General features: G+C 39.8%; 1 protein-coding gene across 4 annotated transcripts in view; it reads right to left on the bottom strand.

The window, feature by feature from the left end:
- The window catches only part of LOC135289517 (transducin-like enhancer protein 4), a 97,936-nt gene that overhangs the window by 11,370 nt on the left and 67,915 nt on the right, over nt 1-18,651 (bottom strand). For all 4 annotated transcript variants that reach the window (XM_064403186.1, XM_064403184.1, XM_064403185.1 and 1 more), the window contains 3 exons: nt 2,771-2,890; nt 2,182-2,235; nt 1,006-1,158 (listed from right to left, as the gene is read on the bottom strand). In XM_064403186.1, the coding sequence (XP_064259256.1) occupies nt 1,006-1,158; nt 2,182-2,235; nt 2,771-2,890 (327 nt within the window). The remainder of the gene's footprint in view (nt 1-1,005; nt 1,159-2,181; nt 2,236-2,770; nt 2,891-18,651) is intronic.

The following is an 18,651-nucleotide window of genomic DNA, read 5'->3' as shown; positions in this document are numbered from 1 at the left end:
TTTTTTCATCAGGAGAATCTGTGTGATTTAGAACGAGGTAAATGACTGAAAATCATTTCCCTCTGACAATTGGCAGCATATGTGAAATCAGTCAGTGGTCTCACTATGCTCATGGACCAGCTCCCATTACAATTTTCTGTGAGGGATGGACAAGAAGAGTAGAAAAAAAATCCCCAAACTGACCAACTACTCATACCCAAGTGTGGTGCTAGAAACACAGGATGAAGACAGTGATGGGTATAAAGTCAGGAATTGTGCAGTGCTGCTCTTGTGACAGGCTCGTTCATCAGACACACCACTGATTCCCAGGCCTGAACCTGTCATTCCATCACCATTCCTGAGCACTATATTCACTTTAAGCTCTCTTTTTATTTATTTTATTTCTTCAAATAATTGCATACCCTGCCCTGTGAAGAACCAAGAGGGGAATTACTGTGCAGCTGAGGTAGGTGATTAACTGTGGCCACAAACAGGAAAGGAAAGAACACCCCTTGCAGGTAGCTCTTTTCTTTTGCATTTTGATTTGTGATGCAAGTCAAGGAAGGCTCTTGTAAATGACAGATTACTTTTTAGATAGAAAATAAAAATTATTGTTGTTGTATATAGCCTGGTAATTCAAACAAAGCTAACAACCAAATCACACCCAAGCAGGGAACTGAATTTGCTATAAACCACAGCACAGGAAAACAGCTCAAGAAACCCCTGTGTACTTTTATTTATTCTCAGAATAACAGTTCTTCATATGGGGGCGGAGAAAAATGTCTCTCAGAACACCACATCTATCATCTACTCACATCACTAGTGAAAATAACTTCTTCCTATCCCAAAAAAGACTGTGGACTTTCTATTAGACTCCCTTGAAAAGATAAATTAAACTAATTCTAAATTGATGCTTCCCAGTGCTTTATTGACAGCTGTGGAAACACAAATTGTGTCCAGACAAAAATCTGGTAAGCATGTATTTCAGCCTATGATTAGGGGTCAGAAGCATTTTGTAGCACTTACAAGGCTAAGTTCTTTGGATTTGGAGGAAGGAGTACTGCTAGAGGATGCAATAGATGCCGGACTAATTGGTGCATCTTTTTTCAGCAGTCGAGTCTTGTCCAAGCCATTTTCCCGTGGAGAGTGTGCTGGGCTCCCACGGGGAGAAGAAGGATCCTAAATATCAGGAATATGGGTTAGCATAAAACCATCATACTAGCCACTAGTTCTTGTCTTGAGCAGTCCTCTGATGCCTTAAGTTTAGCTTTCATATTTTCCAGATTCTGTACTGTATTAGTATTTGACTCTGAACTTCATATAAAGTATTAGCAAGTTCTCCTCACAGTTTAGTCAGACAAAACGATCCATTCTCAGCCTGAGAACCAAGGACATTGTTACAGCCTCTGGCCCAAAAAGTGTCAACAACAGCAAACTGATGAGAGCAGTCTGGTAGATGGGACTTCATAACCTGAAGCTGTAATTGGACAACTAACACCAATATGCAAATGGACCAAAACTTATAAAAGTGTGAAAAGCTCGTGACCAGTTGTCCATCTTAGGTCCACCTTGGGTGTAGCCCTGGCCAGGCTCTTGTACTGCCTAACATGTATCATTTGAAGGCCTTTTAATAAATACTTGCATTACTCCTTTTACTCTGTCTAACCTCTATTCTAGGCAGCCTCTCAAGGCATCACCTCCATTTGGAATGAAGATCTGTCATAGGAAGTGACATCTTCCTCCATTCTCAATTGATTTAGCTGGTACAATTGTAAAATTGAGAGAGATAATGGAGGACAATTTGGTTTTTTTAAAAAAACTCTTAAAATTTGATGCCATTAAACCATGAAAAATAATACCAAAAATCTAGGGATATTGAAATAGGCAAGTAAATCTCTTTCTTCAAGTGACAGATTAAAAAGATTTGATGCATTTGGCAGACCTGATAAGGTTCACACATGAACTCATGGCCAAAGTGAAAGAAAAGACAGACACTCTTACAAGCTTTGTAGAAGTACTTACAACTCTGTAGAAGTAAATGCTTCAGATTTGATTTGTATTCATTCTAGAGGATACAACTGGATTCTATCAGGCATTTCAAGTTCAAATGCCATAATCCATTCATAAAATCAATATGCACAGAAACCACTGAAGATACCCTCACCAGCATTTCTGTAAGGCTGAAAAAACACCAGTGTATACCTCATTGGAAACGTCAACTACCAAGTTGTCATCACTCTTTTCACCATCGCTGTCCTGCAATGACAAATCACAATGTGTTAAAGAAATTATTTCATATCCCAGTGTCTCTTCAAAACTATGAAAACAAAGGAAATCTGCTCACAGATCAGCAGTGTACCATTCACTTTTACCAAACTTTATGTGGTAATACAATTAAAATCTTTCAGTCATCTACAGGGCTTCTGCTGAGCAGGCTGCCACAACTACAGCAGTCTTGCCAGTTCTCAAATTGGTGAAGAAGGACAGGGGGTGAAAATCTTCACCCAAAGTGGCACTGCACTATGAAAGTGGAGTCAAGACAGACTTCATTAACAAGTCCCAGCCTAAGTAAAGCTCAGCCTTATTGTCACACAACTTCCAAGCGCTTTGTATTTATACTGTTAAAAACAGTGTCAATCATATGCAACAAAATGTTTAATCTAGCAGAGACACTAGAGATAGGCAGCAAAAATTTGACCCTCATTTTAAAATTAGTTACGCAGCAGAAATGAGGAGAAACTACAGAGGAACACTGAAATTCAACAATACACAATGTAGACAATCTACTCACATAACGAGCTGCTATCTCCTTCTCTTCTGTTTTCTGTTTTTTACTATCTGAAGAATAATCTGTTGAATTTCTGTGCTTTTCTGCTGTTCTGAAACTGGCTGAGGGAGATACAGAAGAACTCTGTAGTCCAAAAAGAGAAGAAAGCATCATCAGGCCCTCATTCACAACAGTGGTTCATTTGTCACCACCCCTCAATACATCTTACACTGATAGTATGATATGGAGCTGTCCTCATAGACAGCATGTTGGGTTTTAACCCAACAGCTACCCAGCAAGTGCCTCATATTAAAAACTGCACTATGTATTGCAAGAGACAGAAATGGTGATCAACTGACAGACCATAGTGGCTATCTGCACTGCCAATGGGATAAATTTTATGAATACTGTGCACTGGTCTTGTTTTGGTTTGTTTCCTCTACAAATACGCAGGGTTAAGTCAACAGCCCCAGTAGAGGGGTGTGTGTTTGCACATGTGTGTGTGTGTTTGCCTGTGTAAATCAAAAAGAACAAAAAGGCTCAAGGCAAGTCACACTTGAAAGAGGCAAAGAGACTCACAAGGCAAGCAAACATTTGGATCAAGATTTCTACCAAAGAAAGAAGCAAGCTTCTGAACAGGAGCAGGCAAGAACAGGAGAAAACACCTTAACTCATTTTATTTTGCTGCCTTTTACAATTACAGGCTGTGCCTGCAGCAGACAGAAACAAAACACAGACTGCCTCAATGATTCTTTTGCTATTCTACAGTGCTCACCTAGCAATGATTGCTAAACAGCACACATGTGGACAGGAGAGAAAAAGGTAGATAATGTGTACTTTAAGCACTATCATCCAACAACTCCACTCTACTCCGTTAAACAAGGCAGGCAACATTTATCAAATTCTACCATATTTCCAAGGCTTTGTAGAGTCTGTATCTTTGTACGCAAAAAAAAAGGAAGCAATGAAAGATGCAACATTCCCTCTGGGACTGATTTTAGTAGCAGCAGCAGTTCTGGCCCTAGTTCAAGAAAGCATTTAAGCATCCACTAAACTTTATCTCACTCTGAAGTCAGTGGTTGAACGTACATAAGTAAGGATATGTTCAGGCTTTTTGCAGAATTGGAAATGACAGCAATGGAGATGAAAATAATTGTCAGTTGAAATCCTGCTCACTGTTTCTGTCTCTGTCCTCCCTTCTTACTGGGGTGGTGAGGAACAACCAAAGAAGTCCTGACTGATGGATTTTAGATCCTCCCATTCATCCAGAAACATGTGTTTGGGGCTTTTTCCTCCATGCATGATGGACAGCTGTTTTTCCACACAAAATTCTACTACACAGCAATTTGGTTTTGGGGTTTTCAGTGCAACTATTAACACAAATACAAGCCAAGAAATTAGCATTTACATTGAGTAACTTCTGTTCCATCATTATTACAGAATTTCTTATTTTCCTTATTATATCACAAGCTTCTGGTAAGGATTAGGAAAAATTAACTGCAGAAATTAAGCTGTGGTTATTGTCCAAGTCACATAAGGGAATGTTACCACCTCCTGGGACACAGATCCTCCTCTCCGTTTTGCTGAAATTTACAGTTCTTGAGAACAGCAGCTCAGGTTAATGACTGGTAGAAATTGCAAAAATCTTCCATATTTTGGATTGGTAATTGTTAATTACGCTCTAAGAACATTGAGTGGAAATAAAAATTTCAGAACAAAGCTAGTTTTGAAGGCACAGCCTGTGCCTTTCCCATACTGTGCAAATAGATCTTAAAACACTAATTTAGTTTTAAAGCAGATCATTAATCAATGATTATAGCAAATAATACAAACTAACAAAGTTATTTTTTGCTCTGAAGCAACAACACATGTTAAGACATTTGGAGACAGCAGTGCCAGGGTACAGAAGCCCTTAAAGTAAAGGCCAAGTAGAAACTCAACATTAAATGAACTGATGACTTGAAAAATGTATTTGTTTCTGCAATGATATAGCATAGCCTTCTGCAAAAGATTTTTATACTAAGCTCCTATTACATTTATATTCATTTAGAATTTGGAAGACAGTAGCTTGTAATGTGAATTCAATTCATTATTTCTCAACTTCACCCTACAGAAAGCAATTTGCTTTAAAACGAAGAAAAATAATCACCAATAAACCACAAATTAAAGTGGTGTCTAAAGAATTAAACTAGTGCACTTATTTAAATAGAAATATTTATTTTCATAAATCTGAAACCATACAGTTCAATTTTTCACAATCTGGTTAGCTATGTGCTATAGATACCATTTTAATCTTTGATTTCACTACTTAATAAAGTAATAAATTGAAGGTCCCTACCAGAAAGATAAAGTAGCTAATTATCACTAGCACATTAAAGGATGAGCACCACACTGGGCACTGGGGCAATGCACCCTGCTTAATGGTTTTATTGCTTGATGGATCTGGCCTTATACCAATACAAAGGGATCCTCCTGCAGTATTCTTACCTGACATTAGCAGAAAAAACAGAGACAACTCACATACTGACAGCAGGCAAAACCCTCTGTTACCAATCTGAAATTAGGCCAGTGTACTAGGAGTGACATTATTTTGCCTCACTTACTGCAGAACCAATCTAAACACTCCCACTTTTAACTGTCACACCCCTTTCCTTGCACCAGTACCCCTGCAGAACTGCCTTCTTTTCCCTTCAATATGAAATACACCTGCCACATTAAGATCAGCAACTTCATGGGATGGATCTCTGGTACTTTTGCTGACAGATCTAAAGTTATCTCTTATGCTAAGTAATAAAGATATGTCACATACATAGACAATGAGCTATGGTCTAGATCTTGCTATGGACCTAATGCTTACTATGTTCACTGTCTGAGAGACAAGAGTATTAATCATACTGAGTTCCCTCTATTGTTTGTAACAGCTTTTCAGTCTATAAGCACTGATAAGGACATACACTCATTGAGAAATAGTGGGATGTGACAATGTCCTCATGGTTTCCACTGACATCAGATTCCTGCAGATAATCCTTTGCTCACCCACACCTTGGTTTCTGAGTGTGCCAGCCCACAAACTCCAAGAGTGATCCTTACATTTGCAGATGGTAAAAGAAAACCCTACCAAAACACATTGTTCAGCTGATAGACTCTGCCTGTTCCATGATTAAAACATCAGTGCTGTCCTGAGCAGCTGCCTTTAAGAAGCTGGAATAGGACAGTTACTTAGAGAAATTAAGTGATTCAGCACTATGACTTGGAAGGCTGTAACTTAATGGGCCAGAGTCCTTGTTTTAGTAACTACTAAAATTTATAGAGAAATGATGTCTTTTTATGCTGTGGTTTACTTCAATAAAAAGCATTAATCTACTAGAAGAGTAGCATTTTCTTATTAAACAATCCTGAGTTTGCTCACATGTAATAATTACATCAGACATAGGAAAAAATACTCTTTGGTGAAAGTAGGTTACGCTTAGTTTGTGTTTGAGCAAAACGTATCAGTTTTTCATTTTCTGCTTTGGTAGAACATTTTTATTCATAGAAAATACATCACAAAATGCTGACAAAAAACCAATGAACATACACATTTATAGAAAGGCTGAGCACATCACCATGTTCACATGATTTACTTAAGAAACAGAACAGTGTCTTCCTAGTACTGGACCCACAGTATTTTTTGCACTAGGCTATAGAGCATAGCATGCTATGATTCAGTGTCTGTTTTGGGCAGCGCTGAGCACAGTGCTAACTGAAACGGTCTCCGACTAGAAGGACTGTGCTGTTTTATCTCCAACACCATCAGGACGTTGCTCCTGGTGAAGTATCACTGCCACACAGGAGCAAATTAAACCAGTATCCAGAGACCCACGCAAACCTCTTATGCAGCCATAAAATTCTTACCAGCGTACTCACCGTCTGTTTGGGATAATTAATAGTTCAAATTGCTGGGGGGGGGAATCACTGTTTTACCCCCACCTTTTACTGGAATTTAGCTACATCATTTAGTAGCTCACACTGTAATGTGGCAGAAATCAGTGTGGAAATCATAAATCAAATTGTACAGCCATCCAGCTGCAAGCCCCAACTCCCCATATGCTGACTTCCCCAGATAAGACTTGGCCTGAGCACACTAAGTGATAATTAAATGAAATCAGTGTTAAAAGTAATGACTAGAGATGACAAGATGAAAAGCCTTCCTACATGTTAAAGCTGGTAACTCTTTAAAGCATTCATGAGTATGACCATTCCCCAGTGCACCCTTACTACTATGCCAAAATGATGTATTTGGAGTGGAATAATTAAAACAATAATTCTCAACAAAGTGGGAATTACAAGATAATTGACCATACTGAAGTATTAAGCAAACTGCAGTAAAAGCCAAGGATGCTCAACGCTAAGGTCAATTACAGTATAATTATCTGAATTACATTATTGCTGTTATAAAGACTGTTGAAAGTATAAAAGAAACTATAAAAATGGATACAATATGCATCGTGGTGAAACGACCAGGCAGTAATGCTGCTTTGTGTTGGCTGATGCCAATGTTATAGATGGAAGTACCAGCACTGGAACTTGGACTCAGGCGCTGCCCTAGGCTTGGGCTTGGAGCACTAAGCTGTCTAATACTGTAAGCTTACATCAGAGGTAAGAAAAAAAAAAAGAAAAAAAGAAAAAGGAAAAAGAAAGTAAGAAATTAGGGTTAAGACTTCTGACACCCTAAGGGTGAGATGAAGATTGCTCTGCCATAAAGTGGGAGATGTCCCATCAGACAGGTGAAATGTCAGGGCACAAGAAAAAGAGGCAGTGCAAATACAGCCCAGAGACCATGTGCTCAGTAAGGACACTGCAGCCAAGGGCTCTCACAAAACAAGCGTAAGGGCTCTAAGGTAACACCTACCTGTTTAAAAAACAAATTCATTTATATACATCTATATGCACAGAAGCACTACTTTGATTAAACTCAGGAAGATGGCGTGAAATGCTGCAGGTTGATCAACAGATACCGTAATGGAGCACTTGCATAGCAACTCTGCCTCTGAAGTCACCCACACTTACACAGCCTTTTTGTTGTTGGCATTGTTATTATTATTATTACTATTATTAAATTATTATTATTGTAATTACTACATCCCAGTATCTGCATGGATGGACATGATTTTGTCCTCTTTGCTTTAATTTTTCAACACACACTCTTTGCAGCCCTTAGGCAAGCAGATTTTCTTTACCATGCCCTTACCTTAAAGTTTACGTAGCATGTCATGATGAGGCTGACACAGTCAGGCAGTACAACCTGGACCACAGCACTACCGAAATGGTTCATCAGAGGAGGCTGGTAGCAAGTGTTGATCCCACATGTACAGTCATGGTGGACTTTAATATTTTCATGTCCCCTTTTCCAACTTGTTTCTCTCCTTGCCCAAACTAAAACCTAACTTTTACTCAGCCATACCATGAGCAATTTTTTTCTTTTGGTCTTATTCACTGTCTTTTCCCTATGACTGCATTTTCAGATACCAGAAAAAGCCTCAGAAACTGTCAAGGAAAAATGCAACTAACTAGCTAGGAAAGATACAGAACAAAGCTGGTTTTAACATCACATAACCTGGTCTGAGCTAACTGCATCAAGTTTTGTAATCAAGCGTGTGATAATTATTTTTAATACAAACTATGATTAAAATGCAAACTTTGAAGTTTTATATAGCATTTTTAACCACTAATTAACTTCACTAATTGCAAAATTAATGAAGTTAATTAGAGGATAAGAGTGCCATAAAAAAACATCAAAGTCTAGATGTGCAGTGCTGCCTGCAAGAGTGATGGGAAAACCATAAAAAAGTCCAGAATAAAGAGAATATGTAGGGTCAGCAGTCTTCAAAATCTAAGTGTTCTCGTAAGAGTTACGTCAAGAGAAGTACAGATATGTGTGTTTATTATATACATGTGTGACTTTATAAAAAATGCCCATGTAACTGTTTACATGATCTGCTTGCCATTGGTGGTATCACTGGAGTATAAATAATCTGAGCTAATTAAAAACATCAAAGTCTAGATGCTATGAAAAGGGTGATAAAACAAAGCAATAAACTACTACAATTGCACACATTAATTCCAGTTGTATTTCAAGATATACTTATCAATTTGCTGGAAAAGCTGACAGGAACACACAACAGTTGAAAGATACCTAGCAATTTTGATGTATAATCCTATCAGTGGGGGATGATGATTCCCTGGCCCCTCCTGGTGTACAGGTTCATATTGGTGACAAGAAAAGTAGATGTTTAAAGCAATGGTCAGGTCTGCTGGCTTGTCTTTTGCAGATGGATTTTTCCAATAAATCCTTTAAAATACAGCTTCTCCACTAATCAGTGGCTGAAGGACATAACACACATAAGGCCTAAGCACTACTTGACACTGTGAGGGTCAAAGGATGGGGAGAACTAATGCAGCTTTAGGACAAGCAGTGGAGCAGTAGAAGAATGCAGATGAAAGTGAAAAAAGGAAGGCTAGGTTTAGGTTAAAGTACATCCTAGCACAGGCATATGGAAATAGTGAAAACAAATGTACCAAGAGTAACATGCACCCTTTAGTAAAGAAGAACAGCTTGAACACAGGACATGGTGTCAGCATGGAACAAAAGAAAAAGAAACAGATGGCAGGAAAAAGAGTTAAACACTTCTGATAGAAGAAGCCTTGAAGCTCACAATATTACATTTACTAGGAAGTCTGTTCTCACCCACATTTTGCTACTCATTAACATTGAATCTAATTGACAGTAAGACAACCTGGGCACTGTCAAACATCCCCTCCCACTCCATCTATAGAGCAATTCACTTGATCCATTCTCTCCATTCACCATCCTGTGATTCTATCTCCTCCTTTGACCAAACCCTAAAATAAGAATACATGCTTCAGAACATAGCAGAGTAGGTAATTTGGATGGAGTGAAAAGATTAGTAAGAAGGTGTTAAGGCACAAATTGCAACTGCTGTAGACAATAGAGTAGGTGAGCCCCAGGGCATATGCAGGATGCAAAGGAGTATCAACTCTAATGATTCCAGGAATAAGTGTTCCACCATCACAAGGCTGAAGATACTACCAGAAAAAAAGTGTCCTGCTGGCATTCTAGAAAGTAAATGTGAAAATCCGAGACACACTTGCATGTTGGTCAAGCCTCTAAATGTTACTTTAGCCAAAATCAGAGCTTCTTAAAGGGAAGGGCCAAAGGTCATCGAGTTGCAGAAATTCAGAAGAATTCAGGGTAAATATCTTCAGAAACCTGAGGAACTAAGCAGTGCCAAGGAAATGTGAAACTGCAATATTTATTTGGGGTTCCAGGTACTGATCTTTCATGCTATCTCCTTTAGCAGAGAGCTGGAACGATTGAGCAGTTCTAATAAAACAGAAACACAAACAGAGAACAGAGACTATGGGCAGTTAACTAGGGAGAAAGAGCAAGGGAAAGCATGAGTTATGTAATCACAGAGTAGGAGAAAATGCTCAACTATCTGAAGCATTCAATACAGCAATTTAATTGTGGGCTCACCATCATGGAAGAGAGAGAGAAGAATAGCCACCAGCCTGTATTACAGGTTTTGAGTCGCTGACATGCCATGAGGCAAGGAAAAGCAGCAGCACTCCAGCGCTGTTCTTCAAAAGCCAATGACAGACATGCATAAAAATTCCCAACATCCAACATATCTCCAGAATATCAACACTAATTATGTTTTTGCAGCAACTGCATTCAAACAGAATACACAAGGATACTTGGTAGTTTTCAGAATTCTAAAAAACACTACAGAGGGAATGTTTTATGATAACCATTAAAGACTTGTGTCAGTATGCTTTACAGTCTGTTCCTGCAAGAATCAGGAAATCCCTCTGAAGAATAACTGTGTTTTGCTCAGAGTCCTCTTTTCAGACCAAGCACTGTAGTAGAACTGTTATCCTTCTACTTTGCAAAATGATTAAAATGGACTGTAAGGCACAGAGCCAAGCTGAATACAAACACTTTCCTGCAGCATCTCAAGCTACAAGGGTTATAAAAATCCCTTCAGTACTGGCAACCAAAGTTAGGAGGTAAAAAATACACACACCTACACCCCCTAGATTTACCATGTTCAAGCAGCAAAATGATCAGGCTTTAAGTGTTGCCTTCTCCAGGGATATTTTAGTAGATTCAGTTTCATGTGACAGGTCCTAACAACTTACTCCTGGGACTTACATTCCCTATCTATTCTCAATTTGACCAGAAGGATCTAACCTACTGCTAATAAGCCTTTTTTTTTTTCTTTCCTGTTGCTTTAAAACCACAGAGATCACTTCTGAAGACAGTCCCACAAGACACTCAATTTAGCTTCTCTCCATCCGGTACTGTGCCCCAGTATCCTACATTTTCAGTTTTTAATATTTCTAATAAAGGTTATATTCGTGGCAAAGGCATCAGTTTTGAGTTTTCACATTTCTGCTCCCTTCCAATCTATCCATATGTACCAACCCTCCAGGGAAAAAACACTTTCATTTTCTTCCCTTCTGCTTGTTTGTCTCTAAAGGACGTTATAGTTGTTTTGCTGCAGAGATGACCTAGGAGATGATAAGAAGACAAAGCAAATTATTGTTTTAACTGAATAATTCACAAATAGAACTGATGATCTCTTTCTACATGTTCTGACTAGTTATCTCCCTTATCCCTGTTCTTAATCCTATTTGTTCCTGACTTGATCAGTATAAAAGTGATGGGAAAAAAAGCAGTCTTCAAAATGCTACTACGATTACAAAAAGCCCCCTAAATTCAATAGAAACACTTCACATACTGACTGCTTCTGTTAGAAACATGTTCACATGTTTTTCTCCAGTATTAAGCAAGAGACTGGCAATTTAGTTCTCTCTTCTCCATTAGATTTTGTGTGGCTTCTGAAGACTTGATTTGTTTTCTACTTTTTTTAGTACACTACATAGTTTAGGAAGCCACAGACACTGATAAGTGTCCACTGAAAACAGAATTTCATTATCCAACCAAACTCTTAACTGGGTGGGTGAATAAAACTTAACTGGGTGCTATTAAACGTTTGCAGATTCCAGGACATGCTGACTCTGAAACAAAACATTATCTTAACCATCTATTAAAAATATCTTCCATAAAAAAATCTTTGAGCACTACTATTCTCCTCTCTGCCCAAATAACAACCTAACTCTTTATTATATCTGCCTCACTTCATCTACCCTCACTTACTTGTGTTCCCAAGACCCTTGTTCAGGAAATTATCCCATTTCCTATTCAGGAAAGCACTTGAGCAAATGCCAGATTTGAGACATATATTTTGATCTTATGGAAGTCACAAAGCAGAAAAAGAAATCAGTGGAATGTACATATGTGCTGAACTTTAGATGCCTACTGTGCACTACTCTGAATCTGGACCTCAGCCTGCAGCTGCAAATGGTCCCCAGTTTCATTCTTCAAACCAGGACTCTGCTAAGTGGAATGGATGTACAAGTGGTGGGAACACAGATTCTGCAGTCAGCCTTAAAGCAGTTACGTCAGTATATAACAGCACGTCATAAGTATAACACCTACATTTGAAGACTGAAAAAATAAAATACATACTCCTTTCTGCCAGATTTTTAGATGCATTACAACTCCCGAACATCACAGAGCTTTGCCAAGAGAAGCAGCAGTAGCTTTTAGTTCTCTGGGCCTTCCATTATTTATATTAGATAGGTCACACTGTTAATGTTTTAAATGTTAAAAGAACAATCAAATAGTGACTTCAGGCTAGCTGGAAATGCTTTGTTGTTAGCAATGATTAGCCAATACATTTTTAATTCAGGGTAGAGAAAAGGCAAAGAAAAAATTTCCCTCTTGTACTCCCCCTGCACTCTGCCAAGTAGTTAAATGTGATTAACTTGGCATGCACGCACACGACCTTCTATTCTATTCAAATTAGTTATTTTAGGTAATTTCTGAAGACTCTTGTCTCTCATTTAAGTATTTCATAATACGATTCATCATTTCACTTGCTTTTAAGGGAAGACTACAGTAATATCCCAAAACCAGCATTCTGGCATATGCTCCTGAATTATGTAATTCACTAGGTTCAACTCTACCGTTACAATAATTTTCAAGACAGATATAATACATTATTATTACAGCTACACCATCCTGAAATGAATTTTCCTTTGCTGAATTACTAGCACTCTAATTCTGAAATTGATCTGTTTTAAAAACCTCATGTGAAAGGGTTTTTAAATACCCTACATGCTCAGGAGCTTTATTTTAAATCGTTTAGAAATGAGCTGGTGGAAACAGGGGACTAAAAAAAAGTCTTATGTTCGCTAATCCAGCATTAAGTACACGTTAAAGAACACCATGCATGTTTCCAAACAATACCTACAGTGTGGATTTAGATCTGCAAAGATCTGATATTCCATCAAGGTTCCAGGAAACCATTTAAAAAATTTATTTATAAAACAAAATGAAAGATGTTTATTTCCATGTGGGATGCCTCTAGAGAAGCTGGCAAGTAACAAGTTTATTAAAATGACAAGTTCAAGGTACTTTTCTTGTTGACTGTAAATAATCTCCCTGTGAACCAATTAAGAGTGTGGAGATCAAAGACCCAAGAAGCACTATAAAAGCTGGAATTACAGGGTTAAGGGAAAGCCTCCACAGGCTCCTTCAATACATATAATTTTCTCTAGGCACCCATTGACTGGGTGAAACAGTGAAGACAAGCATTTTTTTACTTGCTCTGGAGTACAGCAAAAACCAACACCCACACTTTAAAGGACACCTAAAGAGCCAGCTTGATCTTATGCACAGCCAAGAATGAATTTAGTTGTAAACACTGATCCAGGTGAGAAGGCTAGAAGGGAGCTGGGATAAATGCACAGAATGACTTATAAAATGGGCTTCTCTGTTGGGAAGTTATTAAATCTCAAATAACAACAGTTTGTCAGTGCATTTCTTCTCCATAACAGCTTGCCAAGAACGTTCCTTTTCAAGGCATTAGTCAGAATAGCTAGCAAAGTGTTTCCTAATGCAAGGCTTGAATACAACGATGATCTCTGCACACATCATCTTCAAACTTGAAGAGTGAGTGGGGCTTTATGTTGAGTACACAGAGCACTGCCAGCATGAGTTTAGCCAGAACTTAAGACGGTGAGCTGGAAGTCAAACCACTGTTTACTGACCAGCATCTGGGCTGCTTGAGTTTGCTTGCACTGCTACCTTGCTTATTCTCAGTAATGAACTAAGTCCTGTCTTAAGATAGAGATCTTTAAATTTTAAAGCGGGTCTTCACTGCTGTTTCCCACTAACATGGGAACAGATTCTGAACTTGTCTAGTCTGTCCCCCTTTATTTCACTGGCTTTCCTTGCCCCTTTTGTATTACAGGGTTCAACAGCAAGTCAAGCTTTCATTATTTGTTGTGACAGAGAATACCATCAGAATGCTCCCTCTGCATAGCCTCTAGTCCTGACAGTAAATGCAAATTTTCATTTAAAGACACCTAGAGCACCAGATGGAGCCCTTACAGTAAGAAAGTGTAACAAACTCTTTCACAAAAGGCACAACTGTATCCAAAGCTCCAGCCCACAAATGGAAATCCTTCTTCCCTGCCTATGCTTGCCCCACTGGGCACTTTCACTACTGACAAAAATCACATTCCCACATCCACCTCTAGGGCTGCTCCCCCGCAGCAGCCTTGCAGGAAGTCTGGAAGAGTCTTCCAGCTGTGCAGCAGCCCTTGCTGGGCACCTTGCTAACAGTCAGTGGAGCAAAAAAAAAAAAGCTGCCCAAACTGCAGCTTAACAGTCTTGCTCCATGCACAGAAAGTGGCAGAGCCTTGCCTGTGTGGCCCTGGGCTTGAAGTAACACAAAGAGGAAGAGTTCAGGCACAGGGCGTGGATGTCTAGAGTCATTGCTACTGGTGGGTGGCATGGTCCTAAGAGGGGCTAACATTAACCCTGAGGCTTCCGCATGGTGCTTTGTTGCACAGCGTATATATGCTGTGACAGCTGGTTAGCCCAGGGTGAGCAACACAACCAAACACGAACTCCCCTTGTCAGGACCTTCCCAACAGTGCTGTGGCTTTTGCTGATTCGGCTACATATCACAGAATCACAGAATATGGTGAGCTGGAAGGCACCTACAAGGATCGTCAGGTCCAACTCCTGGCCCTGCACAGCATCATCCCCAAGGGGTCACACCCTGTGCCTGAAAGCACTAACTGCTTCTTGAACTCTGTCAGGCTTGGTGTTGTGACCATTTCCCTGGGGAACTGTTCCAGTGCCCAACCACCCACTGTGAGAAGAACCTCTTTCTAACAGCCAACATAAACCTCCCCTGATACAACTTCATGCCGTTCCCTCAGGTGCTGCCACTGTCACCACAGAGAAGACATCAGTGCCTGCCCCTCCTTTTCCTCTCATGAGGAAGTTATAACTGCAATGAGGGCTCCCCTCAGTCTCCTCTTCCCCAGCTGCACAGACCAAGTGATCTCAGCCACTCCTCATACACCTTCCCCTCAAGGCTCTTCAGCATCCTCACTGGCCTCCTTTAAATGCTCTCTAACAGTTTAATATCTTTCTCATACTGTGTTGTCCAAACCAGCCCCCAGCACTCAGGGTGAGGCTGCCCCAGCTCAGAGCAGAGCAGGACAATCCCCTCCCTTGCCTGGCTGGCAATGTTGGGCCTGGTGCCACCCAGGACAGGGCTGGCCCTCCTGGCTGCCAGGGCACTGCTGACCCATGTTCAACTTGCCATGAACCCAGGTCCCTTTCCATGGCACTGCTTACAGCATCTCACTCCCAGTCTGTCCAGACATCCAAGGCTGCCCCATCCCAATGCAGAATCCAGCACTTTCCCCTGCTGAACTTCATGTAGTCAGTGCTTGCCCAGACCTCTGGTCTGTTGAGGTCTCTCTGCAGGGCCTCTCCCTCCCCTCGAGGGAGTCAACAGCTCCTCCCAGTTTTGTACCATCTGAAAACATGCCCACTGTCCCTTTCAGTCCTGTGTCCAACAACCTGGTGTGAAAGGAGCCACAGAAACACATGAGCAATGTAATCAAGCCTGAAGGAAGGATGAAAATTCAACCAAAGCTTGTCTTCTGCAAAATCATGCAAAGATTAGTCAAATGAAACTGAAAGTAGCTCAAAAGGAGTGGGTGGTCAAATTAGAAGCATGCACGTACTTGCCAAGAATGGGACTCAAAACCACTGCGAGGTTTCAAAAGGAAGAATTAGGTATAGACAGATCACAAAGTAACTGATGCTTGAGCTAAAAACTAGAAGTGGGGAGGCTGGAAAACTGTTTGTATTTTGGAAACGTAGGTTTAGTAGTCTGCTCTTTTGTCTGATCACATGAAGTCAATTAAGCCTCTTCATGCCTCAAAAAGCCAGATAATTTCAGAAGTCTAGAGAGTATTTCTTTCCCTTACAGGGTTGTTGTGAGGATTCATGGACTGAAGATTTGGAGGTACTCTGGTATCACCAAAATGGATCAATTACATATGCTAGACCAAAATTTAAAAATGAGGAAGGAATAATCAGTATTCATTGTATCACAACACAACTAAAAGATTAGAGCAATCCAATTGCTGTAATAGAGTACCTGAACTAAACTCCAGAAACTATACAAACACAGACTTTAGCCAATTCTTAGTTTGCATAAATCTGTATGACACAGACATGAGAAATGTAAAAAAAGTTTTTCTGCATTGTATGTAAAACTCATCAGGCAAACTGTGAGAACCTAAAGCCACTACTTCACAATGCGTAAGATCTTCTCAAAGACAGCCAGATGTCAGATGAACCTCCCTGATTTCTGCAGAAATGCAGAGCCAGTCTTTCCATCATCACTTCGTTTACTATAACCCACCAGGTACAGTGTCTTTTATGGCTTTTTGCTATGCAGTGCTTGCACTTTAAGCACTACGTAAGTATGAAAAACAAACCCCGCCTGTGCTTTTCTGATTAAAATCCAATATAAATTATATTCAAAACAGTGCAGCCCTCTGGTTAATGGCAAGCTGCCAGTAAAGACCTTCTGCGGCTGAAGGATGTGCATGACTGATTTATGGCTTCATCTCTCTGCTACACTGTTACTTCTGTCTTACTTTAGTGTTTCCTATTACTGAATGTTCTTTCCCATATCCACTCTTATTCCTACTGGCCAGCTTAGAACTCCAGTTGTGTATTATCTCACACCAGACAGTGCAAAAAAATGCTGCCCCACAATGCATAATCACTTTGTGATTTCACTGAGTCTAATTCAATCTCCACCTATGTAGTATACCAGTTCTTTCCCTCCTTGCTTCACTCAACACTTCTGTTACTTCAATGCAAATTCATTCCAGAAGCATTTTCCTGCTTCCTGGTCTAAGGTCTGTGAAACTCCAGGTAAAGCAAAACCTGAGGCCCTTACAGATCTGCAGGCAAACCAGATTACCCTAATGAGCTAACTCTAAGTACAGGGAAAAGTACATTTCACATGAAAACACAAAACTATCCAAGCCTGTCTAAAAAGTAAGGCAATGCCACAGAACGTTCAAAAGTTAGTTTTTGTGACTTCTCACACAATTTAGGTAATCCAAAACTGTGTTTCCCAAATGCTGTTCAAACATGATTTTGGAATATATTTGTTTTGACTGGGCTGAAAGTCCCTGCATTTCAAAAAGTCCTCATTTTACCTTCAATCAAGGCTGAAATTTGCTATCATAATACCTTTAGCTCCCTTTAGAATGGTTATGCGTATTTCCCAAAAAGAAAAGAATTGGGGATTCATCATGCACAAACTGATATGTATAGTAACACCACTCCTAGTAGGTTTGCTAGAAATAGCTTGGTATTTCTACCCTTTGTTTTACTATTTGTAGGATTAACAACAAATTCAGGCCTGATCTCACAGTATTAATATCAGGGCAAAACACTTCTTGCTGATGTCAACATGGTTTAACACAACAAACATCCTACATGTTACGAGAAACTTTAGCAGTGACAGCAGTGAAAGGCAATCTCTTCCTTATCTCTTTTTGTGCTTCCCTTCTTTTCTTATCATGATGAGAACAGGAAAAATATAGCAACCATAACAAAGGGGAATAATGAAAACACAGACAATTACTCAAATTTGGTCCAGGAACACCATAATTACCTGGCTACTATAGCATTTGGTTTTAGGACAACTTGAAGATCCACAAAGGCAGGAGACAAAAAATACCTGCATATCACAACACTGGTACCCCAAAACCCTGTGGCTACCTCAGATACCAGCAGGTGCACATGTTACAGCAGAGGCAAGGAATACCTTTGTATGCCTTTACACAGCACTACTGAACAGCACATTTTCTTCCACTGCAGTGGAAATTCTGCTAATGACTGTAACAGTCACCCCTGTAAATGTGACTTGCCACTTTCCAGCTGATCTGCACAACACTGTGAAGTTGATCACTACAAGAAAACTACAGTCAAAATAACAAACATAAAGCATCTCTCCTGCCAAGTGGCAAGTCTTTCCAGGATGTACGCTAACTTCCTCCACAACCAGCCAGCATAACCATATTTCACAACACATTAGATGCATTATGGGTCCTAAGCAAACAATACTTTTGAGGCACAAAACTCAAGTGTCAGAGATGGCTAGAGTAAACCTGCAGCTCCTCCAGGGCCAAAACTACCTTTTTGGCAGTTTTGGCAAAGATATCCTAATGTGATGCTATTCTTCTGCATCTATACTCTGCCATCCCTCAAGACTGACTTGAAAAGGAGGACAGCCAGAAAACTATGAGTCAGACAGAGCTAAAAAGGTTAGTCTCTGGGACCCAGAAACCACAAGGACAGGTATTTCAGACATGTTTTTTTAAATGCTTTCTTTCTATCTCCTTCTTCTCTTCCTGAAGGACTAAATGTAAAATGAAAT

This window comes from Passer domesticus, chromosome Z (assembly GCF_036417665.1).
Source record: "Passer domesticus isolate bPasDom1 chromosome Z, bPasDom1.hap1, whole genome shotgun sequence".
Classification (NCBI taxonomy): domain Eukaryota; kingdom Metazoa; phylum Chordata; class Aves; order Passeriformes; family Passeridae; genus Passer; species Passer domesticus.
Note: the sequence above shows the minus strand (reverse complement) of the source record. Positions and strands in the feature narration are given on the sequence as shown.